The sequence below is a fragment of the Pan paniscus genome, chromosome 13 (assembly GCF_029289425.2).
Source record: "Pan paniscus chromosome 13, NHGRI_mPanPan1-v2.0_pri, whole genome shotgun sequence".
Taxonomy (NCBI): Eukaryota; Metazoa; Chordata; class Mammalia; order Primates; family Hominidae; genus Pan; species Pan paniscus.
In genome coordinates, this window is record NC_073262.2 from 105622404 (window position 1) to 105650348 (window position 27945).

The following is a 27945-nucleotide window of genomic DNA, read 5'->3' on the forward strand; positions in this document are numbered from 1 at the left end:
AAAGGTGAGTTATCTTACGCGTTTTTCTTTCCTTATACAAAAACCAAATCTCTCTGAAAGTTGTCTATAGTTAGTAAACGCCTTTTGCTTCTTTTCTGAAAAAGAAAAACCCTTTCGAAGTCTTTAGTGGTGGTAAAATAAGCCCTTTGGATATGACACTCGGTGACGACGAAAGCAGGCACAAAAGGAAAAGAGGAGTTTTTGGGGGGTGTCTGTGTTTTGTCTTTTTACATTACTCTAAATTCCCAGAACCAATCCCGGTTCTACAAATAAGTGAAACAAAATCCCCTTTAACACCGTAGGGTCTCACGCCCTCAGATGACTCACGGAAATGACGCCATCAGCGAAAAGCGGGGCGGGCGTAGACGTCAGCACGTCAGCCCTCCTCCATGTCCAGTTGAGGGAAGGCTCGTTTCAGTGCCGCGGTCGGCGCCCGCCAAGGGATGGGCAGCCAGAGCCTGTCGACTGCGGCTGCGCAGGTATGCTGGGGCGGGGCTTCAGGTCACCCCGCCCATCCCCAGCCTACGCGACCATTGAACAGCTGCCGCTCGAGGGCTGGGTAAATCCTCAGCGGCCGAAATGATTAGCCCAGGGGGCAGCCCCGCCCCTTGCTCCTCCCGGCCTCCCGCCCCGCCCCCATGTCCCGCCCGTCTGCCTGGCTGTGGGGTGACACGGGGCTTCGCCTTGGGAAGGGGTCGAGGGAAGCAGTTAGACGGCGGCCGGGCGGCGGCTGCCGCGCGGCACACAATGTGAGCGCGGTGATGGGGAGCGGGCCATTGGGAAGAGGGGGCGGCATGGCAAGAAATGGGAGGGCCCCGGTGTTTGGTGGTGGAGGGGCTGCAGAGTGAGGGGCGGCTGTGAGTGGGCTAGGCTGTCAGGGAGTGTTTCGATACTGTAGTGCAGGCTGGGATCGCGGTCGGGAGACGCCGAGTCCGCATTCCTCAGTTCTAGAGCTTCTCTTGGCAGCTCGGCACACCTTAAGTTTGCCTCTGTTTGGGTTGTCTTGGGATGTGAGGAGGAAATTAAAAGATTCCCCCAAACACTTCGATGCTTCTTTGGGAAGTTCCTCGCCGGTGTGTGCGTGCCCACTTCTCTTGGATGGAAAGGTGGAGAGGCCAGGTGGGCGGGTGGACTTCCACTCTCCGAGGATTGTTAGAACAAACGAACTGGGAATTCCTCCCCCGCCCCCACGCCCTGCCCTGCAACACAGCAAACAGTCCCAACTACTCCACCCCCACCCCCCCCCAGACGGAGTCTTGCTCTGTCGCCCAGACTGGAGTGCAGTGGCGTGATCTGGGCGCACTGCAGCCTCTGCCTCCCAGGTTCAAGCAATTCTCCTGCCTCAGCCTCCTGAGTAGCTGGGATTACAGGTGCCCGCCACCACGCCCGGCTAATTTTTTGTATTTCTTTAGTAGAGACAGGGGTTCACTGTGTTGGCCAGGCTGGTCTCGAACTCCTGACCTCAGGTGATTCACGCACTTGGGCCTCCCAAAGTGCTGGGATTACAGGCGTGAGCCACCGCGCCTGGCCCCAACAACTTTGAAGAGGAGACCAGAACAAGAACATTCTGAGAGCTTTGATGTATTTGAAATGTCTGAGATGTGGGCCTTTTCCTTGTATCTGTACAAAAGGTATGAGTGGGAAGGGAGTCTTGCTCCTTATTCTCACTGGACGCATTCTTGGTTATGAACATGTACCCATCTCTAGGAGTCTGTCTGCCCTAGAGGATTCTATGGTGGACATACTGTGTTAGCTGTGATGTTTTCCTGAAACACAAGTTTCTATGAAATCTAATCAGTCCATGTGAAAGTATAGCGGGTTGTTTGTGGGAAGTGAAGAAGATACATCTTTAGTTTTTGATAAGTCTAGATTTTTTAATATGGCCTCTTTTTCTAACCTGTGGATGTTTTTCTCTTTCACAGATTTATTTAATTGCCCAACTACCACTGATGAAGATATATTGGAGTGACTGCTGAAATTGCCTTTTTGTTTTTAACCAGAGGACAGTCCATTTGTTTCACTTCTTTTTGCTTTCCTTACTGCTATGAGCTTTACTGTAACGGCTGAAAAACTTGGAAAATAAAATGGACATGCTGTAGTCTTGAACATAATTTTTTTAAGGAAAACTTAAAAGTGCCAGAGTGAAAGCCAGAATGGCATCCAGAGAGAGGCTCTTTGAACTTTGGATGCTTTATTGTACAAAGGTAATTGCTTTCCTTTTTATTTTTATGTTTTAAAATACTTTATTATAAAATTTGTGACTGGCAGTAGTAACACTTTATTTAATAGATAATAGTGTATTTAGTCATAATGAATAACCCCAAACTTAAAAGCATTTAAAGGATTTTCTGTTTTCCTCTTTTTCAGGTTTGAACACACATACAATATTGGCATACTGTTAAAAACTGTAGGGTGCGGCTTTTATTTGATACTTATCCCCAAATGATCCTAAAATTATATAAGTAAAGTTATGCCCTTAAGAGAAAAATAAAATATTTTTATTTTTGTTTGTGCTTTTCATTTTCTCCCACAAGTGAGTGTAGGATAGAGACATTTTTATGAGAAGGGCATTAAGCATTTTTCTTGGAATGAACCTTTGAAATTGCATCACAAGGTTATTGATTGAACTGCGTGCTGTGTGACTGCCACTAAGTTAGCACTCTTTGAGCATTGTCTCATTTCCTTCTCACTACAATACTGTGAGGTGAATATTGTGATCATCCCCTTTTACTGATGGGAAAACTGATGCAAGGGTTACAGGAGTACTGAGTAGCCGAGAAACACAGTACTACCTGACTCAAGTGCGTACTTTTATCCATTTTTACTCCTTAATATTTTTGTCACTCAGAAATAATGTTCTTTCCCCTCCTTGTCTTTATGTGAATTTTTACTTGATAGCTTTGATTTTAGGTTATTGAGAAGAGTACTCCTTAAAAACATGTTTTTCAAGTGAGGAGGTACATTATTACTTTGAAGATACTGGCAAGGGTCAGAGAAACACCCCTAATGTACTATTTGAGTTAATTTAAGTATGTGTGGTGAAATTCTCAAGTCACAGCTTCTGTTTCTGCATTATCCTTTCATGCTCCTTAAAAGGCAGATTATTATTTAACAGTGGTCTCATTTATCTGTCATATTAAATTTAGAGATTACACTGGAATTTTCTTTGACTTCCTGGTTTGATATATATTATAATTGCTAAAGGACATACACTTTGAAATGCTTAATATGAATTTTTAAAATAGCTTTTAGTCTTGCATAATTTAATACCAGAAATGTCTTTTTAAAAATAGACGCTTCCAATAAAAAAGGAATCCAAGTCACCACTTTTGAAAATAGTCACTAACACGTTAACCAAAAATTAAAATTAATTTTTAGTATGAATACCTAGTAGTTTGAAAATGACTTATTTAAAAATACATCAAACTTACTAGGTTTTACTGTTTTCAAAATGATATTGGTGAATGGGGTTACGTGTCTCATTAATAAGTTACATTCTTTTTAGGTATATTTACTATTAAATTTAATATTAAAGCTTATTAAACAGATAGTATAGTTCATTGGCATACACTGAATTTTATTCTTAATGGCTTTTAATATAAACATGCATCCCTTCTCCTTTGAAATGTTAATCCTCAATAATGAAGGCCCCTCACTGTCAGATTTTGAAGCCTATCTCTTCTTGGACAGGAATATAAATCTCATTTTTAGGTTTAATATTTAAATAATTTGTGTGCTTAATAAGATTTAAAATTTTTTCACTTGTTTTGAAAGAATATTTATTTAAAACCGTGATTTTATATTTTACCAGTTAACGGATAAGCTTTTTGTAAGGTAGACAACATTCTCTTCTGCAGACACCTTGAATCAGGTAGCTACCAAATATACCTCATAGATTTAAGTCTTCTTTCTAATGAGGATGACTACCAAATACTGTACCCAGTTGTTCTCTATACTTTTTGCCTTATTATTCTCACTCTAGAATTTAGCCTCTCAAACCAGCTGACTTTTTTTTTTCCCAGCTGACAAACTTTTAAGGCTTTTTTTTTTCACACTTTTAATGAGCTTTCAGACCACTTGAGGACTCAGATCTTCTTATGAAAATATTTTCTACCACTTAGTTTCAAAAGCTTCTTAGACCTCTTTGTGAGCTTGAAATTGTAGTTTAGTTTTGGCTCTGCTGCTGCTTTGTTTTGTAACCTTGAACAAGACTTACCTCTTTGGGTCTCAGTTTTTCTCATTTGTTGAGTAAGCATGTGTGCATGTATGTATATACAGGGAGAATGCTTATCTAACTCAGTATTCAGGTTTTTGTTTGTTTTTACCTCTGAGGGACAAGCAGTTTTTTTTGTTGTTGTTGTTCTTATTCTGTAGATGGTTATGTAGAACTTTTTAGTTCTTTCTTTTTAAAACTTTTATTGTGGAAATTCTCAAGCATGCACCAAGTAGAGATGTTATAGTGAACTCTTTTGTGTCTGTCACCCAATTTTGACTATTACCAGCTCATGTTCAGTCACAGTTTATGTATAACTGTCAATTTGCCCTATCTCCTAATTATTTTAAAGCAAATCCCAGACAATTTATGATCTTATCTGTAAATATTTAAATATGTGTAATAACTCCTCTTAAAAACAATCATGACACAATTTTTAAAATTATCAAATATGTGATCAATGTTCTTACTTTCCTGCTAGTTTCTTAATATTCGTATTTTCCCACTGTTTGGCTCAGTATTTAAAACAAAGTACACATGTATTTTGTTGAAAATATCCGCTAAACATTTTCATGTATAGGCTCCCCTTCACCATATTTTTATTCTTTGCTGTTTATGTGTTGAAGAAACCAGATTTTGATCTTAGAGTTTTCTACAGTTTGAACGTTTTGCTCATTGAATTCCCTTGATTTTATTTAATTGTTCCTCTCTTCTGGTATCTGGAAACTGACCGAACAGAGGCCTGATTGATTTGGGTTGTTTTGGGTGTGGAGGGCTAGAATAATTTATTAGTGTAGCGGCCATCTGTGATTTTTGCCTGTATGTGTTATTTTATTAGGATTTTGCAAAACTGTATAATTTATATTGAGAACTGTCTCTATCAGCATTTGATTACAGTTCCTTAAAGGGAAGGCAGGTGGCATATATGTTTGATTCTCTTTGTCAGTTTTCACAATGACTTAATTTACTAGCATCCTCCCAAGATGATCAATTGTTTTTCTTGAGTATAAAGTCCATCTTTAATGATTAAAGTGTCTGCTGTTTTGTTGCCCTGCTTGGTTTGATGTCTACACAAAACATTGTATACATACCTGATTAAAGAAGACACCTTGGAAGATTTATGAAGGACTGCTTCCGGGCAGTAAGGTTAAGACCTCCTCCACATTTGCCACAGTGCTAACCTTGGCACAGATATTCCACAGTGTATTAACAATAGGTCAATATTAAGGTACCTACCATCACAGCGTTTCTGTCAGGTTTTAAAGTTGTCCCTGAACATTGCAAAAGTTCAGTAGGTCTAGTAGTAGTACTACCTCAGAAATAACCCTTGGGTAATACTGCTTGGTCACAGCAATGCTAAAAGAACGCTAATGGAATATATATGTCTTCTGCCTGGGTTCAATTGTAAGCTTAAATACTAGTGACTAAAGTCCTTTAAGTAGAATTAAAATAAATTACCAGTTTCAGTTTTTAGCAGATGGAGTCCCAATATTTGAAAGAATTTGAGTATAAAACTTGGCAATTTATTTGATTTTATTTTTAATTGATAATAATTTTATCTGATAATTTTAATTGATAAATAATTTTAATTGATAATAATTTTAATTGATAATAATTTATGGGGTACAATGTAATGTTTTGATACATTGTGGAATCATCAAATCAGGCTAATTAACATATCTGTCACCTCACATACTTACCATTTCTTTGTGATGTGCAATTTGGTTTCTTACCAAACTTTTCAGGTCTAACTTCACTTTCTCCTTCTAGGAATAGGCTTTAATTAAATTGTTAGAAACATGTGTCTTCTTCCTAATAGGTTACTTTGTAAACCTTATGTTGTTATTGCGTAATACAAGCAGGATGATTTCTAATCACCCAACAGTCCTGCTTTCTAAAGATTCTTTCACCAGTGTATAAGACTATGAATTCAAGTTGTATAGTCTGAACCTAGGCGCAGTGGCTCATGTCTGTAAGGCTCACTGGAAGGCTGAGGTGGATGGATCATTTGAGATCAGGAGTTTGAAACCAGCTTGGCCAGCATGGTGAGACCCCGTCTCTACTAAAAATACAAAAATTAGCCGGGCATGGTGGCATGCACCTATAATCCCAGCTACTCAGGAGGCTGAGGCAGGAGAATCGCTTGAATTTAGGAAACAGAGGTTGCAGTGAGCCGAGATTACGCCATTGCCTTCCAGCCTGGGTGACAGAGTGAGACTCTGTCTCAAAAAAAAAAAAAAAGAAAAACCCCAAATTATATAGTCTGAACTCTTCTTGCCTTCAAATGGTTGTCCCCACCCAGGGTCAAGGATTTGATTAACAGCACATTTCTTATAGCTCTTATAAGTTAAACATTAATTTGAACAGGTTTAATCTTGTATCTGGATTTTAGTTCAGTAGTTAACTACTTCTTGTCTGAGTGTATTTTTCTTAAGTATAGAAGTATTTTAATACTAGTACTTAAGTATACAGTTTTTTGTTTGTTTTGGAGACGGAGTCTCACTCTGTGGCCCAAACTGGAGTGCAGTGGCCCAATCTCAGCTCACCACAACCTCCAGCCTTCTGGGTGCAAGCTATTCTCCTGCCTCCCTCAGCCTCCCGAGTAGCTGGTATTTACAGGCACATGCCACCAGGCCCAGCTAAAAGTGACGGGGTTTCACCATGTTGGCCAGGGTGGTCTTGAACTCCTGTTTTTAATAGAGATGGGGTTTCACCATGTTGGCCGGGCTGGTCTTGAACTCCTGACCTCAGGCGATCCACCCTCTTCAGCCTCCCAAAGTGCTGGGATTACAGGCGTGAGCCACTGCGCCCAGCCCAGTATTTTTTTTAATGTCTAAAGATTTCAGGGCAGGTGTGGTGGCTCATGCCTCTAATCCCAACACTTTGGGAGGCTGAGGCAGGTGGATCACTTGAGCTTGGGAGTTTGAGACCAACCTGGGCAACATGGTGAAACCCCATCTCTACCAAAAATACAAAAAAATTAGCCAGGCATGATGGTGCACACCTGTGGTCCCAGCTACTCAGGAGATAAGGTGGGAGAATTGCTTGAACCCGGGAAGTGTAGGTTGCATTGAGCTGAGATTGTGCCACTACACTCCAGCCTGGGTGACAGAGTGAGACCCCATTTAAAAAAAAAAAAATTAGTTTATATATATGTAGTAGGCACCATGTTATTCACTGTATTTTTTGATAATTCACTTTTAACATACAGTAAGAGAGATGGTGCTGAGAACAATTTTTGTTTATTATTATATACAAAGTTTTGAGACTCATATATGTGTGTAGAAAAAGACATGTATCGGCTGGGCACAGTGGCTCACGCCTGTAATCCCAGCACTTTGGGAGACCAAGGTGGGTGGATCATGAGGTCAGGAGTTTGAGACCAGCGTGGCCAAAATGGTGAAACCCCGTCTTTACTAAAAATACAAAAAAATTAGCCAGGCACGGTGGCGGGCACCTGTAATCCCACCTGCTTGGGAGGCTGAGGCAGAAGAATCGCTTGAATCCGGGAGGCAGAAGTTGCAGTGACCTGAGATCTCGCCACTACACTGTAGCCTGGGCGACAGAGCAAGACTGTTTCAAAAAAAAAAAAGAAAGAAAAAGAAAAAGACATGTATCATAAATTCCCTATCTCAACTGCAACCCTTGGACAGACTTAAGGACGTATTTCTATTAGACACTTAGCCTTTTGGGAGTGCTGCAGTTAGTTGGTCACTAGAATATGTAGAAGAAAGAAACTGAGCCTCTCAAAGTCTTAGATAAGATTAAGCTATTTTTGTTCTGTCTGGTGTAAAGTATCAAATGCGTTAACTGAGTAAAAACATACAAAGTGACTCAAAAGCACAGCATTTTGAAATGTGGCAGTGTAGATTGAAAACCATGGTTCATTTTTGTCATTAGCTTTAAAAATTTTTTTATTTTATTTTATTTTATTGAGATTGAATTTTGCCCTGAACAGTTTTGTGAAGCTGCAGTATTAGAGGTGATATTTAGTCCCAATTCTGTGTCTGATCTTAAGGACCTAAAAGGTTAACCTAGTTTCTTTGTATCTCAGTTTTCTCATCTGTCAAATGGAAAAACATAACTATTTTACATATCTGTCAAAATTTTTTAGAAAAGAGATTTTATTTAAATGTATTTTAAGAGGAAGAGAGATAAAAATGTAATCTTTATAAGTATTTTGCAGATGTGTGGGTGTGGACATGTGTGTATCAGGATTACTTCCATTTGCCCTTGTATTAATATAATAATAGAGGGCAATATTCTCTTACTATTTTATCAGTAGTAATGAAGCTGTATTCATTAATGTCTTAACCGAGAATGTCTTAACTGATTTTAAATCTGTACTTATTTTTGCTTTCAAGGATAGTGCTTAATTATCTTGAATAATGATTTGAGGGTCCTCCCTACTCTAAACCAAATTTATTTTGGATGTTGATGATGCTCCATTTCCTGCTGTTGCCCTTTGTCCTGCTAAATCTGGAATATGACTGAAATAGATAGTTTTGCAGTGAGCTCAGAGTAAACTTCCTTTTCAGAATAAAAGTTTTGTTTCAAAAAGAAAATAGAATTTAGAGGTGTTTTATTCAGTTAAAAGGCAAGTATCTCTTTTTATACATAGATTTGGAAAAATGGAATTAGTGAATATCTGTTTAATGAGAAAATTATTAACTTATTAGTACAATTTTGGTTATAATCCTAAATAAGTTTTTAGTAAGATGGACCAATACATATCAACCCTTATAATTTAAGCCACATTTAATAAGTCTCTGGTATGTGCAAAGTGTGAAAATGGCTCTTGATTTTCTATGGCTTAATAACGGCTTTGTATGTAAGGAAGGTAATGTTCTTTGACTCTAAAGAAAAGAAAACAAAATCATTGACAGCCTAGTACTAGTAGTTACCACTTACATGTTTATTTTCAGAATTTAGGTATGAAAGCAAGAAATGTATAGTTTATATCAGTGGACCTGAAATGAAAAACGTTGTTAAGATGCATTAACTTTTTAAATTCTTTCCTTTTGAGCATCAAACTTTAAATTTCCCTGGAAGAAGGTGAAATTGATAGTACTTAAGTGTAAGTGTGGAGTATAATGTGCAGATGTGTAAGAGTCTGAAATAATTTCTTGTGTGGTTTTTTTTTTTCTGTTTGTTTCGGACAAAAAAAAAACCATGGTCTTCCCATGCATAGTTAGCTAGACAAGATCACTAACTAGGTTTTCAGGTAAGCATGCTGACTTTTCCATGTTTGTGGGACATTCAGGTAGAAATACTCAATATGTGGAGTTCAGAAGAGAGGTCTGTGCTGGAAATAAAGATTTGAGAGTTCTCATATTGGGAATTATTGGAGGGTTATTATGAGAATAAGAAGAGAAGAAGGTAAAAGGAAGTCCTGAAGAACATTGTCATTTAAGAAGAAGACAGAGTTTTGGAACCAGTCTGGGCAAAACAGTGAGATCACGTCTCTGTTATTTAAATAAATAAATAAATAGGTGACAGAGGAAGAAGAGTTTGTAAGTTTAAATGAGAGAGGAGCCAGGAGTGACTGGGTTGCCTCAGAAAGTACAGGGATATTGGCTGGGTGCAGTGGCTCATGCCTATAATTCTAGCTCTTTGGGAGGGCAGGGTGGGAGATTTGCTTGAGCTCGGGAGTTTCAGTCTACAGTGAGCTGGGATCATGCCACTCTAGTCCAGCCTGGGTGACAGAGTAAGACTCTTTCTCACACACAAAAAAAAAAGAAAAAAAGAAAAAAGTAGTCAGGGGTGTCAAATTCAACATGGCAGTCAAGAAAAGTATTACGGTCCGCGTCTGGTGGTTCACACCTGTAATCCCAGCACTTTGGGAGGCCAAGGTGGGAGGATCATTTGAGGTTAGGAGTTTGAGACCAGCCTGGCCAACATGATGTAACCTCATCTCTACTGAAAATACAAAAGTTAGCTGGATGGGGTGGCATGCACCTGGAATCGCAGCTACTTAGGAGGCAAGAGAATCACTTGAATCCAAGAGGCCGGGGTTGCAGTGGGTCAAATTTGTGCCACTGCACTCCAGCCTGGGCAATAGAGTGAGACTCTGTCTCAAAAAGGAAAAAGGAAAAGCATTATGGAGCATGTATTGGATTTGACAGTTTACATATTATTGGCGGCCTGAGGTGGGCAGATCACTTGAGGCCAGGAGTTCGAGACTAGCCTGGCCAAAATGGTGAAACCCGTCTCTACTAAAAATACAAAAATTAGCCGCGTATGGTGGTGCAGGCCTGTGGTCCCAGCTACTCAGGAGGCTGAGGCAGGAGAATCGCTTGAACCTGGGGGGTGGAGACTGTAGTGAGCCGAGATCGCACCACTGTACTCCAGTCTGGGCAACAGAGCGAGACTCTGTCTGAAATAAATAAATAAATAAATAAATAAATAAATAAATAAATTGATGGCTTTTCCAAAAGCAGTTCTGAAAAGAGTGAAAAAGTTAAAAATGCAAGTCCTTATATTATTAATTTTTTATTATTAAATTCAACAGACTTAAAATTACTACCAAACTGCTACTAAAGTTTGTAGATAGATGTTTCCTCTTTATCTTTGTACTAACCTGGCCAAGGACCTTTATTGGTCTGTGTACCACACTTTGTGTGGCACTGCTGTAGAACATCTGAAAATTCTCAGATACCTTAGAATCCATCTGTAAATCCAGAGATCTGTAATTTGAAACATATTGCTTTATAAATTGAACTGTCACTGATGATCCCTTGGTAGCAATCCAAATGTGACCTTTGAAATCGAGTAGCAATACTAGTCGCGAGGTAGTTTTCCCTAATATGCTTAAAGTAATTTAAAAATTAATAAAAACAGGAGTGCAAACTTTAAAAATTTCTATATGGAGCTTATAGACCTCTGAAAATATTTCTGATAACTCCGAGCATTCTCGGACCTTAGTTTTAGAAACAAGTCTTGAACAATTATTATATCTGAAATACTTTGATTGCTCTACATTTGCTACAGCTTTTTTTTCCTTTCTGCAAAATTACGTTGCAAGTTTTGTTACAAGCAAGTAAAGAATTGGGACCAAAGATCCAATCTACTGCAGTCTTCTTTCTAGGCACAATTATTCATATTTCTCCTATATGCAAAATGTACTTCATATCTATCTCAAGAACTCCAAAACTCTCATCCAATCATGACACCAGTCTTGAAACATGGGATCTGTGGTATATATAGATCCAGTTGTGGTTTTTCTTGATATTATGGTCTGTGAACTCAGAGGACACTTGGTATCTGTCCTCTGCAAATCCAGTTGGGCAAATATTGCCTGGTTTCTCTATCCTCAGGGAAGAAATGTTCCATGATATGAGTCAGTACCTGCCCTGGCTACTCTTCTCTCTTGCTCTTGGCTGTGTTTTCTTGGAGGTTCTTTTTTTTTTTCCCCATCATTTTCCTTTTGCTGTATCTGAAGTGGGCATTGGAGACTACACTTCGTTGTGACTGAGCAGCTCTCTCAGCAGCTTGCCTTCTGTGTTAGGAAGTCCCCTACAGAAAATGAGGACTTCCCTCCCCTTCTAATTCTTCTGCTTCTAGTTCTCTTTTGTTTAGTTATATTATCTTATAACTCCTACATAATATTCTATAGTAATGGAAATAAGGGATATACTTGTCTTGCTCCTCATTTTAGCAGGAAAAAGATTAGGTTTTCCTGTTATGTTAGCTTCAGAATTTGGGGCTGAGACATGTATATTTATGTCTGTTTTTTTTGTGTATAACCACTTTAAATCATAGATCAGTGTAATTTATAATGTTAGATATTTTATTACCTTATTTTTTTCTAGGTCTGCTGATATTTCTCATATTACCTGTTTGCACCTCTTAGAATATATTATACAATTACTAAGAATAGTTTTATGTGTGTATACATTAAGATGTGGATAATTAGTCTATTATGTTATAGAGAAATGATATTCTTAAGACTTCACATAATTGAAAAGAATCACTGTTATTACTTGCTTTAATTATTGGTATTCAGTAGTTGCCATTTTAATTTTTTTTTTTTTTTGAGACAGTCTTTGTCTTGCTCTGTCTCCAGGCTCCAGGCTGGAGTACAGTGGTGTGATCTCGGCTCACTGCAACCTCCACCTCCCGGGTTCAAGCAATTCTCCTGCCTCAGCCTCTCAAGTGTCTGGAACTACTGGTGTGCACCACCATGCCCAGCTAATTTTTGTATTTTTAGTAGAGACAGTGTTTCACCATGTTGGCCAGGATGGTCTCAATCTCTTGACCTTGTGATCTGCCTGCCTCAGCCTCCCAAAGTGCTGGGATTACAGGCGTGAGCCACTGCCTCTGGCCTAAATATTCTCCTTTAGTAGAATCCTCATTATGCATTTTAAGTAGGTTCATTTGGAATCAGGTGTTCCACTTAATTTTCAATAGTCTTTCATTGTTAAAGACGTACAGTAAAATGCTTCTAGGTCAAAGTTTAATGCCTTGTAGTGTTTTAATATACGTTCAGCCTGGCTGTTGACAAAAACCCTTGATTTCTTCTTATTATTTTTAACTCCTCCACCCCCAACTCTTGATTTCTTTTGTGGAAATATAATTCAGTTTTTTTGTGACAATTTTGTCCTGGTCATTCAAAATCTATTAAGATATAGGGAACTATGTAGACTGACTATGAAATGTGCCATAGCCATATTTGAAATCCTTTGAAGGTATCAGAATTCAGGCAAGGGTTAGTAACACTTGCTTCCTCATCCCTTTGTCAGCTTTTATTTAAAATAATGGAATTTACATTATAATGTGCCCCTTTGTTTTCATTAATGGAAATGAGCTCTACTCAAATATATTTTATACAGACTCTGCTGTCTTAAAAAATGAAAAAATAACTTATTCTTAGCCATATCTAAGAGATATCAACATTTTTCTTGATGTTTTGTGACTTACCTTCAGGCTGGTAGTGGTATCTACCCAGATTTAAAGAAGATTAAATGATATACCCATTTCACACAAAAGTCAAGCATTTCAAAACAGTTTACCTCTGTAAAAAAAAAAAAATGTTGTTTGATGCATTTAACTGCTACATAATTTTTACTGACACTGAACATTTGAATGGTAGGAAAGGTGTGTAATTTATGATGCCACTGTGAGGTGAATTTATACCTCTTTTTTATTGAGTGATTTTTGTCTCTTCAAAATACAAAATTTAACCTTTCTAGTGAATGAACTTTATTTTATGGAGAAAAATGAAAAATATATGGACTTTCTGTTTTAAGACACAGGGCATTGCTCTGTCACCCAGGCTGGAGTACAGTGGCATAATCGTAGTAGCTCCCTATAACCTTGGACTCGTGAGGTCAAGTGATCTTCCTATTTCACCCTTCCAAGCAGCTAGGACTACAAGTGTGTGCCACCACACCTGGCTATTTTCTGAACAATTTTGTTTTTTTTTAAATGGAGTCTCGCTCTGTCACCAGCCTGGAGTGCAGTGGCGTGATCTTGGCTCACTGCAGCCTCCGCCTCTGGGGTTCAAGCAATTCTCCTGCCTCGGCCTCCCGAGTAGGTGGGACTACAGGCACGTGCCACCACGCCCAGCTAATTTTTGTATTTTTAGTAGAGATGGTTTTTCACCACGTTGGCCAGGAAGGTCTTGATCTCTTGACCTAGTGAGCTGCCCGCCTCAGCCTCCCAAAGTGCTGGGATTACAGGTGTGAGCCACTGAGCCTGGCCCAATTTTTTTTTTTTTTAAGAGACAGGGTCTTGCTATGTTGCCCAGGCTGGTCTTGAACTCCTGTTCTAAGCAATCCTTATGCCTTGGCCTCCCAAAATGGTGGAATTATAGGTGTGAGCCACTGTGCCTGGCCTGACTTTTTGATTGGATTTATGTTCTAAGAAAAAATAGTAATATTTTACTTTTATGCTGAGCTTTAATTTTTTAATTAAGATATATAACTTAATTGTAGAATATTTGAAAAATACAGGTATGCAGGAGGTCAGTTACAGAAAATCTCATTATTCAGAGACTTTTAGTTCTTTATGGATGTGTAAATTAATTACATTTACTACTACAAATTATTAATATATTTAATTTGAAAAACTTCAACTTGACATGAAACTTGAAGATCATTTCAAGTTTCATGGAATGTTTTAAACTCCATTTGACAAGTGTCAATGTTATATTAATATGTCTATATATTAATATATACATGTTAATATATTTAATACATTTATAGTAATAATATTTTTCTTTCCTAAAGAATTAACTTTAGTCCCGTTTGACTCATTTTTATTGGGTGCCTGCTGTATGCACATGTCCCTTGAATTTTATATTTTCCTATTTTTTTATTTGGTTAATTTTTTAAAAATTTATAAATTGTATTTTTAGAGCAGTTTTAGGTTCCCAGAAAAATTGAGCAGAAAGTATAGAGCATTCCCATATACCCCCTGTCCCCACACATGCACAACCTTCCCTACCATCTATATCCTGGACCACAATGCGCCCTTTTGATAACTCGACTGACTTCCCAGAAACACCTGCATCAGAAACTTTTGAGTCAGAGTCTTGCTCTGCTGCTCAGGCTGGAGTGCAATGGTGCGATCTCAGCTCACTACAACCTCCACCTCCCGAGTTCCAGTGAGTCTCGTGCCTCAGTCTCCTGAGTAGCTGTGATTATAGGGTGGCTAATTTTTGTACGCCTGGCTAATTTTTTTACTTTTAGTAGAGATGAGGTTTTACCATGTTGGCCAGGCTGGTCTCAAACTCCTGGCCTCAAGTGCTCTGCCCGCCTCAGCTTCCCAAAGTGTTGGGATTACAGGCGTGAGCCCCCACACCCAGCCTGCATCAGAAACTTCTTTACCTGACCACCATGTGTGAAACTCCAAGATAAACAGAGAATTCATGCAAGAGGACATATTTTACCTAACATTGCAGATGTGGGCCACTTCTGCTGATTTTAACTGTGATTTTTCTACAGTATATTGTTCAGACCTGGAACTTTATTAGTTATCTGAATGGATAGTTACATAAACTTTTAAGAAGTTCTAGCCTGGGGCAACATGATGAAACCCTGCCTCTACAGATAATACAAAAATTAGCCGGGCATGATGGCATGTGCCAGTGGTCCCAGCTACTCAGGAGGCCGAAGTGGGAGAATCACTTAAGCCCAGGTGGTTGAGGCTGCAGTGAGCCATGATTTTGCCACTGTACTTCAGCCTGGGCAATAGAGTGAGACCCTGTTTAAAAAAAAAAAAAGCTAATAAAAACATACAAAAAGTAAAATTTGAAACCTTTCTCACTAGGAATTGGTGTATTCTAAGCCTATTTTGTATATATACACCTCTATTACAATATTACTACTTTTGTTTATGTTAAAGTGGCTTCCAAACCTCTCTTGGATGTGATGGGTTTTCCTTTCATTAAAATTTTTGCCTTCATCTATTTAATTGACTATGACTTCATCTGAGGGCATGCTTTTCCAGCTAGAATCAGTTTCCCACTTAGACTGTAGGTCCAGATAATAAGTAAACTAAAGCAAGATGGAGGGATGAAGTCATCAGGTATAGCTTAGTGGAAAAGGTAGCATCGATCAAGGTTTTAAAGGATGTATAGTAGCTTAATAGTTACAGAAGATGTTCCAGGCAAGCGTAAGGCATGACCGAACAAAGGAAGAGTGGTCCTTAAGTATAGATTTTCATTTCTGGTAATAAGGTAGACTAGGTTGTTTAGACTTATCCTTCTGAAAATTACTAGAAATTCTGGATAAAATTTAAGAAACATCTTAAAAGCATTGAAAAACTGGCAACATGGTAAGGCATCATGAAACCAAATCTTAATGAAAGCAGAAACTTAGGTAAATGAAAGTCTCTTTTGCCTGGTGAACTTGAGGTTTTGTTTTCATGGCCTTGTAAGTGGGTAGGAGTTAGAAGAGGCTTCTGTTCTTTTCAAGATGGGCCTCTCCATAGTACTGAACTTCTAGATTCCCCCAGAGTAAGTGATCAAATAATAATAATAATAAAGAACAATTTACAATAATAATAACAAATATCAAATGTAAAGCCAAGGGACTAACCGGAATGAGAAATCTAAGAAAATTTCCCTTCTGATTCCCAAAGCTTACACCTTTGGCATAAGGATCAACTAGATTCTAAGCAAACACACTTAACTCTCCTCCCTCCACTAGGACTTCAGGGGAAAGTGCATGAGTGAGAACCAACAGAAGTAGACAGTAAACATGGATCTAGAAAGACTTCATATGTTGATATTAGAAGGCAGAGATTATAAAATAAATATACCAGGTACAGTGGCTCACACCTGTAGTCCCAGCACTTTGGGAGACTGAGATGAAAGGATCACTTGAGACCAGACTGCGCAACATAGTGAGGCCCTGTCTCTACAAAAAAAATTCAAAAATTAGCCAGGCATGGTGGTGCATGCCTATAGTCACAGCCACTTGGGAGACTGAGGTGTGAGGATCACTCGAACCCAGTATGTTGAAGCTGCAGTGAGCTGTTGTTGCTATCTCAGAAAAAAAGTTGAACAGATTCTATATATCACGGAATCTGAAAACATGGATTGTAAGATATGCCATTACTTTATGTAACATTTAGAAAAATGCTGGCAGTTAAACTGCAGATTTATAACTTATTTCCTGATGTATGAATCGACCATACCAGGTTCTCATTGTTTTGAAATTTCTCTCATCTTTTCCTAGTGATTTGGCAGTTTCTCTTGTCTTCGTTTGCATTGTTTGGCTTATGATAGATAATCTTTTCACACGTGTATTTCCTTTTCATCTATTTGAGAGTATCTCTCATTTTCAAGTTTATAAAGCACTAAGCTTTTCGTCAGAAAACATACAATTGTGATCGTTCCTATGGTAATGAATATTTGCTTCGTTAATGTCAAATTATATCCTGTTGCTCTGTTCTCAATGCCTTTCTTTGTATACAATTTCATTTTATTGCCTAATCACAGTATAATTTTTTGAAGACATTTTGAATGGTAGTTAAACTTATGTGTAGTACTAACTATACATGTTAATCTAGTGAAGGAATGTCAATATGAAGTCTACTACCAGGTTTGCACATGAACAGGCAAGAGCAAATGTCAGCTACTTCTCTAAGGGCAATTTTGAGATGCATTTTAATTTCAAAGATGTCAAATGTTAAGAATCTTAGAATCATAGAAATATGAAAAAAGTGACCTGGCAGTTTTGAAAAAGAAACAGACTGTCTTGAAATGGGGGAAAAATTGGAATTTTAAAAAATTGAATGATAAAAGTACATTTTAGAACTTGGTAGCTACAGAATTACTTAGGAAAATTTAAATACATATGTTAGAAATAAAAAAGACTAAAACTTAATGAACTAGTCATTTGTGGTAGCCAGTCTTCAGATTCCACCTCCTGGTATTTACACTCTAGTGTACAATCCCCTCCCACATTGTACCATTGTTGATCTGTGTGATCAGTAGAATTTGGCAAAAGTGATAGTATGTCATTTCCGAAATTAGGCTATGAAAGGCACTACTGTTTCACCTCAGTTGTTCTTTATTATTTTTTGATTGCTTACTCCGGGGGAATCCAGAAGTTCAGTAATGAGTAGCCCTACGGAGAGGCCCATCTTGTAAAGAATAGAAGGCTCTTGCGAACTACCATATAAGTGAGCTTTTAAGTGGTTCCTTCAGCCCAGTCAAGCTTTGGTATGACTGTGTCCTTAGTTGGCGTGTTCATTACGAGATCATGAGAAATCCTGAGCCAGAAGCACCAACCTGAGCCACTCTTGAATTCTGACCATAAGAAACAGTGAGATAATAAATGTTTGTTGGTTTAAGTTGCTAAATTTTAGGGTAATTTCTTATGCAGGAATAGATAACTATTGCATCATCTGTTTAAGAAGATAAGAACAGCTGGGCACGGTGGCTCACACCTGTAATCCCAGCACTTTGGGAGGCTGAGGCGGGCAGATCATGGGGTCAGGAGATCAAGACCATCCTGGCTAACACGGTGAAACCCCGTCTCTACTAAAAATGCAAAAAAAGATTAGCCGGGCGTGGTGTCGGGCACCTGTAGTCCCAGCTACTCAGGAGGCTGAGGCAGGAGAATGGCGTGAACCTGGGAGGCGGAGCTTACAGTGAGCTGAGATTGTGCATAAGAACAAAAAACCAAAGAAAGAGCGAAGGAAATTGTAGCTTTTTTTTTTAGACAGTGTCTCACTGTTGCCAAGGCTGGAGTGCAGTGGTGCCATCTTGGCTCACTGCAACCTCCACCTCCTGGGCTCAAGTGATTCTCCTGCCTCAGCCTCCCGAGTAGCTGGGACTACAGGCACACACCACCACGCCTGGCTAATTTTTGTATTTTTGGTAGAGACAGGTTTTCATTATGTTGGCCAGGCTGGTCTCGAACTCCTGACCTCGGGTGATCCACCTACCTTGGCCTCCCAAAGTGCTGGGATTACAGGCGTGATCCACCATGCCCATCTGGAAGTTGTACCTTTTTATTTTATTATTTTTTTTTTAATTTTATTTTATTTTTTGAGACGGAGTCTCGCTCTGTCGCCCAGGCTGGAGTGCAGTGGCGCGATCTCGGCTCACTGCAAGCTCTGCCTCCCAGGTTCACACCATTCTCCTGCCTCAGCCTCCCGAGTAGCTGGGACTACAGGTGCCCGCCACCACGCATGGCTAATTTTTTGTATTTTTAGTAGAAACGAGGTTTCACAGTGTTAGCCAGGATGGTCTTGATCTCCTGACCTCGTGATCTGCCCACCTCGGCCTCCCAAAGTGCTGGAATTACAGGTGTGAGCCACCGCGCCCAGCCAGTTGTACCTTTTTAAATGTGAAAGTTCCCAAATTTATTGTATGTATTTTCAGTTGTTGTGGGAAATATACATATATCAGAAAGTTGGCATGTACTAAGGAATAGGTTTATATTGAACAGGCCAGTATCCATTACATAACATCTTGGGATTAGTAGCATAAACACAGTCTGTATCTGGATATACTTTTAATTGAGAATCTGCAAGTGGGATTGAGAATAATAAATAGCTCTTTCTTCTGCAAATCTTTCTAGTAGTAATGGTGTTATTATGAGGAAATTGTCAGGTTTTTGCAGAAATTACTCATAATGAAATACCAGATCTAGGAAATGATGATCAGTAGTTTCTAGTGTCACAACCCCCACCACCCTTTTTTAAAAAGCTTTTCCAATTGTATCTATTATCATCCAAGTGAAAAGTGTTGGGATGAATACTTGGTTAGGAAATGCTGACTTCTCCAGTCTTATAATCCTATATGATTATCCACTGTTTCCTATCATTTCCACACTGGAATGATACCAAATGTTATACATCTTTGAACATATCTTGATGTTTTCTCTCTGTCTGGATTCCTCTCTTCCCCCGACCCTCCCTGAGAGTATCTGTTTATGATTCTTTGAAAACTTTTTTGAGCATTTGGGACTACACATTTACCTCCCAACCCTTGACAGAATCAATAACTCCCTTCTTTGTATTATTTCAGTATTTTTCACAACTGTTGCTTCACAGGCTGTTTTGCATTTACTTGTTTATACCTCTTTTCTCTTGAACAATGAGCACTTTGAGGACAAGACTCTATTTTATTTGTCTTTATATTCATGGTCTAGCATGGTCCCTAGTTCGTACATGGTTGGCCTGTACTTTTTTTTTTTTTTTGAGACGGAGTCTTGCTTTGTCTCCAGGCTGGAGTACAGTAGAGCGATCTTGGCTCACTGCAACCTCCACTTCCCGGGTTCAAGTGATCCTCCTGCCTCAGCCTCCTGAGTAGCTGGGACTACAGGCGTGTGCCACCATATCCAGCTAATTTTTTGTATTTTTAGTAGAGACAGGGTTTCACCATGTTGGCCAGGATGGTCTCGATATCCTGACCTTGCGATCCGCCCACCTTGGCCTCCCAAAGTGCTGGGATCACCGGTGTGAGTCACCACACCCGGCCTTTTTTTTTTTTTTTTTTTTTTTTGAGATGGAGTTTCACTCTTGTTGCCCAGGCTGGAGTGCAATGGCACAATCTCGGCTCACTGAAACCTCCACCTCCCATGTTCAAGCAATTCTCCTGCCTCAGCCTCCCGAGTAGCTGGGATTACAGGCATGCACCACCACACCTAATTTTGTATTTTTAGTAGAGATAGGGTTTCTCCATGTTGGTCAGGCTGGTCTTGAACTCCTGATCTCAGGTGATCCGCCTGCTTCGGCCTCCCAAAGTGTTGGGATTACAGGCCTGAGACACTGTGCCTGGCTGGCCTGTACTTATTAAACATTTTAAATAGTTGCTAGGTTGTATCAGAAAAACTTGAGGGCTGACCTGCAAGATTAGTCACTTTTACAATGTTTCTGTGGGGGGAATTTATCTTCTTTTGGTAGGATATTAGAAAATATAAATATAACTGACTTAAATGAACTTTTAAAATTCAATTCATATTTAAGTTAGGAACTGCCCATCATATCACTGAAATATTTATATGCATCTAAAATTTGATAGTTTTAAAACTTGAGTGAATACTGTAATCCAAATATCATTGCATAGAGCAAATAAAGCATTCCCCCTATTCTTAGCTGTAACCCTGTCTCTGAAGAACTAGGGGAAATTGCATGGATCATTTAATTCCATTATCCTCTCTAAAGCCTCCCAAAAGGTTAGTGGGTGTTATGAGAAGCTAAACGTCTGCTGTGCTTTAACATAATTTAAGTAATCACATGTGACTAGTGGCCCCCATATTGGACAGCACAGCTCTAAGTTAAGTGTTCAGACTTCATCCTTTACTAATAGGGAGCCATTGAAAGTATTTGGGCAGGACAGAGGAGAGGACTGGATTTAAATTTAACACATCTCATTAGTAGGTGTGTATAGGTGGGAGAAATTGTAGGGAGCTACCTAACAGTCCAAAAAGAAAGATTATTTGTCTTAATTAATGGCAGATGGGACGATTGGATGAATATTTAAGTACAGAATCAATGAACTTGATTTTGTAATTATTTTGCTTATTTTCTTATATTGGATCATGACCAACTTGATGGCAAAGTCTATATTATAATAATTGTGGTAACCAACATGTTTTGAGCATTTGCTAAATGTAAGGCACTGTTGAGTGCCTTTTGTGCATTATCTCATTTAGTGCTCTCAACAGCCCTATGAGGTAGGAAGTATTATCTTCATCTTACAGACAAAGAACAGCTCAGAGAGGTGAAGTAACCTGCTGAAAGTCACACAGATAGTAAATGCAAAGAGATTTGAGATGAAAAGAGTAAAATTTAAAATCAGGTGGCAAAGGAGATCATGAAACATTTAGATATGTGTAGCGTAGAACATTACTGTTTTGTGGGAGTTTCCTGATTTGGGCACATAGTAGATTATGAAAATATTTTTTATTGATACTTATTGAGCATATACTATGTGCTAGGCATTCTAAGCCCTTGACATGGGTTAAATTATTTAATTTTCACAACAGTCCTGTGAGACATCATTATGTTCATTTTTATAGAGGAAGAAAGTGATGTACAAACATAGGCTGACTTGTTTAAGAAAGTAACAGAGCAGGGATTAGAGTCCAAGTAATTTGGCTCCAGCACTCCTGCACTACTTAATACATTTGTGTGTTGTGTTAGTAAATAAATACTGTACAAATGGCAAGATAGGCCAGACGCTGGTGTTTCAATAAAGCAAACTCATCTTAACCATGAAAGTGACTCAGCTTGAGATTTAATTAATATTGTTTCTATGTGTGAGGATCTTTCTTTTTATGGCCTTTGGCAGTAAAATGATCTAAGCGTTTTTATAGAATGTATAAAATGTGGCTTTTTTTGTGTGTTAAATACTTTATGACCTTGAGTTTACTGATCCTGACGAAGCTCCTCTTTTCCTCTTTTTGCCCACTAAAGATCCATTTTATTTATGCACACAGTTAAAGCCACTGTAGTGTAGTGGAAACAGCACATATTGGATTTGTGTGTTCTTACATTTTAATTCCAGCATTATCCATTACTAGCTGTGTGACTGGACAAATTATACATCTTTAGAACTTCCCTTTTCTAACCTGTAAAATGAGGGAAATTAAATCTTCTTCATTGGATAGTTGTAAGGAGTAAATGGGATGATATATTTTTTAAATGCCTGCTGTACTACTTAGTGTATGGCAGATATTCAAAAAATTGTGAGTGCTTTACTTCTTAATAAATGAAACACCTCCAAATTTAAGTACTTTTTTTTCCCTTATAGTTGCTCAATTTTGTAGGTGAACTCTGTGCTTGCCAAACACTTGGTAGCCAGACCTTTAGAATTTGAACCGGATACTATAGAGTTCCTAAATAAAATATGCATTAGAAGAGAAATGCATTAATTCTTTATGGTGTTGTGTGACTGTTTTGTGTCTTTTGCCAAGAGGTAATTCTCTGCTGTATTGGAGAGGAACAATGGTAAGGAAAACTTAAGCTTCTTGTGTTTCTGGAGTTCTATCTTGAATGGATAAATGAATGAATAAATGAATCACATTCTAGTTGGACATGTAAAAAGCAAGTAGTGAAACTCTTGAGAAAATTCTCACAAAAGGTAGCTCTTTTTCTAAAATATTTCCTTCTGATTTCTCAGTAATGATGTAGAGAGCTGTAGTTTACAAGCTGATTTTAGAACCGTATATTAATAGAAAAAGCAAATAGACAAAAGGTCAGTAGTCCCTGCATATTCTGGGAACATTCTTTTAGATTTTGATTTGTAGTGTAATGCTTTTATTTTGGGGAAATAAGTTCCTTGAGTTCCCTTTAACCAAGAGCAGTACTTAAGCAATGATATTTAATGACTACATAACTGAGACTCCTAAATCACATATTGAAATCTGACTGACATAAGGAAGTATTGAGGAGGCAAAGGAAAAGAATTGAGCATCATTTTTTGAGATACAGTTAATGTACTTAAAAATTTCCAAGGGATCATAGTTTTTTTTTGAATTCAGCTTTATTGAAATGTCACAAAGCATTAAAATGCACAGATTTTAAGTGTCAAATGTGATGAATTTTGATACACGCAAACATTTGTATAAACACTACTTTAGTCAAGAAATGGAAAATTTCCATCAGCTGGGAAAGTTCCCTCTGTGCCGCTTTGCAGTCAGTCCTCCCAGAGGCAGCCATGTTGTCTAATTTCTGTTACCATAGACTGCTCTAGAACTTCATATAAGTGATATCAGGCTGGTCGAGGTGGCTCAACCTGTAATCCCAGCACTTTGGGAGGCCAAGGTGGGAGGATCACTTGAGGCCAGGAGTTTGAGACCGTAACAAGACCCTGTCTCTACAAAAAATACAAAAATTAACCAGGCATGATAGCTGTAATCCCAGCTACTTGGAATGCTGAGGCAGGAGGATTCCTTGGGCTCAGGAGTTTGAGGCCATAGTGAACCGTGATTGTGCCACTGCACTCCGGCCTGGGTAACAGAGTGAGAACCTGTCTCATAAATAAATAAATAAATACACAAATAAATACATGAATAAATAAATAAGTAGTATGTGCTTTGATGCCTAACATCTTTTGCTCAATAGATTTTTGAAAAATTTTTTTGTCATTGTAGGTATCAATAGTTCATTTTTATTCCTGGAATAGTATTCCATTGTATGAATGTACAACGATTTGTTTATCCGTTAACTTGATAGAATTTTTGTTTTCAGCTTTGGGCTATTATAAACAAAGTTTCCGTAAACATTTTTGTACCAGTGTTTTTGTGGATATTTGTATTCATTTATCTGGGAGAGGAATGGCTGGGCTGTTTGATATGTGTATATTTAACTTAAACTTTTCTAAGTGGTGATCCTATTTCATACTGCCACCAGTAATGTATGAGAGTTACAGTTACTGCACGTCTTCACTAACATGATATAGTTTTTCTACTTTTAGCCATTCTAGTGGGTATATAATAGTACCTTATTTGGCTTTAATTTGCATTTCTCTGGATAACTAATGATATTGATCACAGATTAGGATGCCGTTTGGCCGTTTGTATATTCCCTTTTGTGAAGTGTCCAAGCTTTTTGCCCATTTTTAAATCGAATTGTCTTTTTGTTATTGATTTGTAGGAGATCTTTATGTTTTTCATACAAGTCCCTGAGAATATTTTCAGCCAGTGTGGTTTGTCTTTCCATTTTCTTTTTTCTTTAGAGTCTCACTCTGGCACCAGAATATAGGTTTCACAAGTGCAGAGATTTTCATCTTTTCGTTTGCTGATGGCATGTGTCACTCAGTGGCACGATCACAGCTCACTCCAGTCTTGACTTCCTGCACTCAAGAATTCCTCCAATCTCAACCTCCTGAGTAACTGGGACTGCTGGCATGCGCAACCACACCAAGCTAATTTTTTTCTATTTTTTGAAGAGATGGGATCTCACTATGTTGCTTAGGCTGGTCTCGAATTCCTGGGCTCAAGCGATTCTCTCACATCAGCTTCCCAAAGTGCAGGGGTTACAGTCGTGAGCCACTGCACCCAGCCTCCATTTTCTTAATAGTGTCTTTTGATGAGTAGAAGTTTTAAATTTTGATTAATACCAGTTATCTTTTTTTTCTTTTTCAGTTTATGATTTTTTTGTCCTAGCTAAGAAACCTCTGTTTATCCCCAGGTAGAAAAGTGATTCAGTCTAATGTTGTCTTTCTTGTCTGTCTTGTCTTGTCTTGTCCTGTCTTTTTTCTTTCCTTTCCTTTTCTTTCCTTTCCTTTCCTTTCCTTTCCCTTCCCTTCCCTTCCCTTCCCTTTCGCTTCCCCTCCCCCTGGCCCTCCCCCTCCCCCTCCCCTCCCCCTCCCTCCCCCTCCCCCCTCCCCTCCCCTTCTCCTTCCCTTCCTTTCCCTTCCCTTTCCTGTCCTGTCCTGTCCTGTCCTGTCCTGTCCTGTCCTTTCCGAGACAGAGTCTTGCTTTGTTGCTCAGGCTGGAGTGCAGTAGCATGATCTCAGCTCACTGCAACCTCTGCCTCCTGGGTTCAAGCAATTCTCATGCCTCAGCCCCCCGAGTAGCTGGGACTACAGGCTTGTACCACCACACCTGTCTAATTTTTGTATTTTTAGTAGAGATGGGGTTTCGCCATGTTGGCCAGGCTCGTTTCAAACCCCTGACCTCAGGTGATCCGCCTGCCTCGGGCTCCCAAAGTGCTGGAATTACTGGCATGAGCCACTGTGCCTGGTGTATTTTCTTCTAGAAAATTTGGGTTTCAGTTTTTATGTTTACGTTAATGATCCATTTCCAGTTTGATTTCATTTATGCATGTTACTCTTAATTCATGGAACAAGTATTTATTGAGCACTGTCTCAGTACCAGCCACTATTTAAGGTACTGGTGTTCATTAGTAAACAAACAAATGAAAATCTCTGCACTTGTGAAACCTGTATTCTGGGGAAGTGACAAAAAATAAACTGATAAGTAAATTATAGATGAAAGGTGATAAAGGACCATGGTGGAGGGAACATGATAAGGTAAGGTAGAGGGGTGGTGAGGTTTCTGGTTTTAAGAAGGAGTAAAAATAGGCCTCATTGAGAATATGTCATTTAAAAAATGACTTGGGGTGGGGTTGTGCATGATCAGTCCTTCAACACTAGAAAGATGGCAGAGCAAGAGCAAAGAAAAATCCATTTGGTTCCAGAAAATCTCCTGAAATAGAGGAAGGCTTATCAAGCCCTCAAAGCCACTCAGGCAAAGCAGGCACTTTTGGCAAAGAAGGAGCAGAGGAAAGGAAAAAGGCTCAGGTTTAAGCAACTGGAATCATTCCTACATGATTCCTGGAGGCAGAAATGTGACAAGGTGCATCTCAGACAACTAGAAGTGAGACCTCATGCCTTGGAATTGCCAGATAAACATGCCATGGCCTTTGTTGTACACATCAAAAGGATTAATGGCATGAGTTTACCGGTGGAGAGAACCGTTGTAAGACTTCGCCTGAAGAAAATTTTTAGTGGTGTCTTTGTAAAAGTCAACCCCCAGAACCTAAAAATGCTGCTTATAGTGGAAACTTATGTGACCTGGGGATTTCCAAATCTGAAGTCTGTGCGGGAACTCACTTTGAAACATGAACAAGCCAAGGTCAAGAATAAGACCATCCCTCTGACAGACAACACAGTGATTGAGGAGCACCTGGAGAAGTTTGGTGACATTTGCTTGGAAGACCTCATTCATGAAATTGCCTTCCCAGGGAAGTATTTCCAGGAGATCTCATAGTTCTTGCTCCCTTTCCACCTTTTGGTGACCCATCATGCTCAGGCTGGAGTGCAGTAGTGCGATCTCGGCTCACTGCAACCTCCACTATATAGCAAAAATATAGTGGGCTTCCTCAGGGAGATGGGCTCACATGGCTATCGGGGTGAATGCATCAGTCAGCTCATCTGCCAGCTGAACAAGACTCAGAATATTTGAAAGCACAGTGCAGTGGAAGCATGTGTTTTTGTTTTGGGGGGAATTATCATCAGGTATCTTCAGAGAAGATTATTCCCTGCCTTATCTTCAAAAATCGGAAAGGAAGGGTTAAAATATAGTGGCTTATGTTCATGGCAAGCACCTCTCATCACAGTCCAGTTCTAAGGAAAAAGTCCAGTGTTTTCTGTATTGGCTGCTGCCTCGTCAGAAATCAGCACATGCCATGGAAGGAGTCCTGCTTTGTTGCATTTTCTATCCTAGGGTTTATTGTTGGTAAATGAGTAACTCAAGCATTTGTACAAGGCTCCCTAAGACTCCCACAGCAATGGACCAAGCCCAGGGACATAATTTAATCTGGAGAGTCCTGGGGCCTTGTTTTGAAAAGACTTGAAATACACATAAGAAGAAAGGCACATAAATAAATGTTCAGTTGTCCAGAAAAAAAAGAAGATGAGGGAGTAGCCATTCAGACACCTGGGAGAAGAGTGTTCTGGGTAGAGAAAACAGCCAGTGCAAAGTCCTTAGGGTGGGAGCATGTCTGGCATGTCCCAGGAAACAGCCAGAAGGCCAGTATAGTACAGGGTAACAGTGGACAAGGTTACAGGGATATGGGAGGGCAAATTGTTTAAAATTTTATAGAACATTGTTAAGATTTTAGCTCTTTGAGTGACATGAGAAGCCATTTGAGAGTTCCATATACTTAATGTACATTTTAAAACAGCACATATGTCCTCCTAAATATCACTTGGAGATTTCATAGTATTGATTCTTTAGGTATCTGCTTAATAGGTGTAGAAGCATTTTTTTTTCCTGATAGGCATACTTAATATTATAATGGTTTTGTTATTTCAGAAAGATCCAGATTACCTGAAGCTGTGGTTGGACACTTTTGTTTCTAGCTATGAACAATTTTTAGACGTTGACTTTGAAAAGCTGCCTACCAGGTATGTAGAAACGGTAATTTGTAACCCCTGGATGAGTTTTTCATTTTTGGCACAAAGATTTCATTGATGACATATTACAAGGATGGCAATTATGTTACCCTCTTGATACTCATGAATAACCCTTTTCTCATAGAGACATAGCTAATTGATGACAATAGTCTTTCTTGATGATGCCAGACCTGGCTTCTAGAAAACTCTGCTTCTCTAGGACACTACCAACTGGTGTTCTGCAACACACTTCATTTCTGACACTAACTACCAGATCCAACAAGTAAAGGGCAAAGTCCTCCGTAAGACTGCCTTCACTTCAGACATTAGCCACTACAAGTCTTGGGGACCACCCATACTTCAGACCAACTGGCTATAAATTCTGGGTTCTCACACCTCCTCCCCACCTCAAGTTCAGTAACTC

At 39.1% G+C, this 27945-nt stretch overlaps 2 protein-coding genes across 3 annotated transcripts in view; both read left to right on the forward strand.

Annotated features, from left to right (window-relative positions):
• Positions 1 to 496: 496 nt before the first annotated feature.
• The window catches only part of NBEAL1 (neurobeachin like 1), a 208991-nt gene continuing 181542 nt past the window's right edge, over positions 497 to 27945 (forward strand). The window contains exons 1-3 of one of the 2 annotated variants that reach the window (XM_057301476.2): positions 497 to 749; positions 1923 to 2204; positions 27442 to 27533. In XM_057301476.2, coding sequence (XP_057157459.1) covers positions 2154 to 2204; positions 27442 to 27533 — 143 coding nt within the window. In that variant the 5' untranslated portion in view covers positions 497 to 749; positions 1923 to 2153. The remainder of the gene's footprint in view (positions 750 to 1922; positions 2205 to 27441; positions 27534 to 27945) is intronic. The other variant, XM_034954834.3, reaches the window with a different exon arrangement.
• LOC106634526 (large ribosomal subunit protein uL30-like 1) lies at positions 25579 to 27021 on the forward strand. Its single transcript, XM_063595543.1, has one exon. It carries the CDS (start codon positions 26041 to 26043, stop codon positions 26392 to 26394), a length of 354 nt encoding a protein of 117 aa, XP_063451613.1. The 5' UTR covers positions 25579 to 26040; the 3' UTR covers positions 26395 to 27021.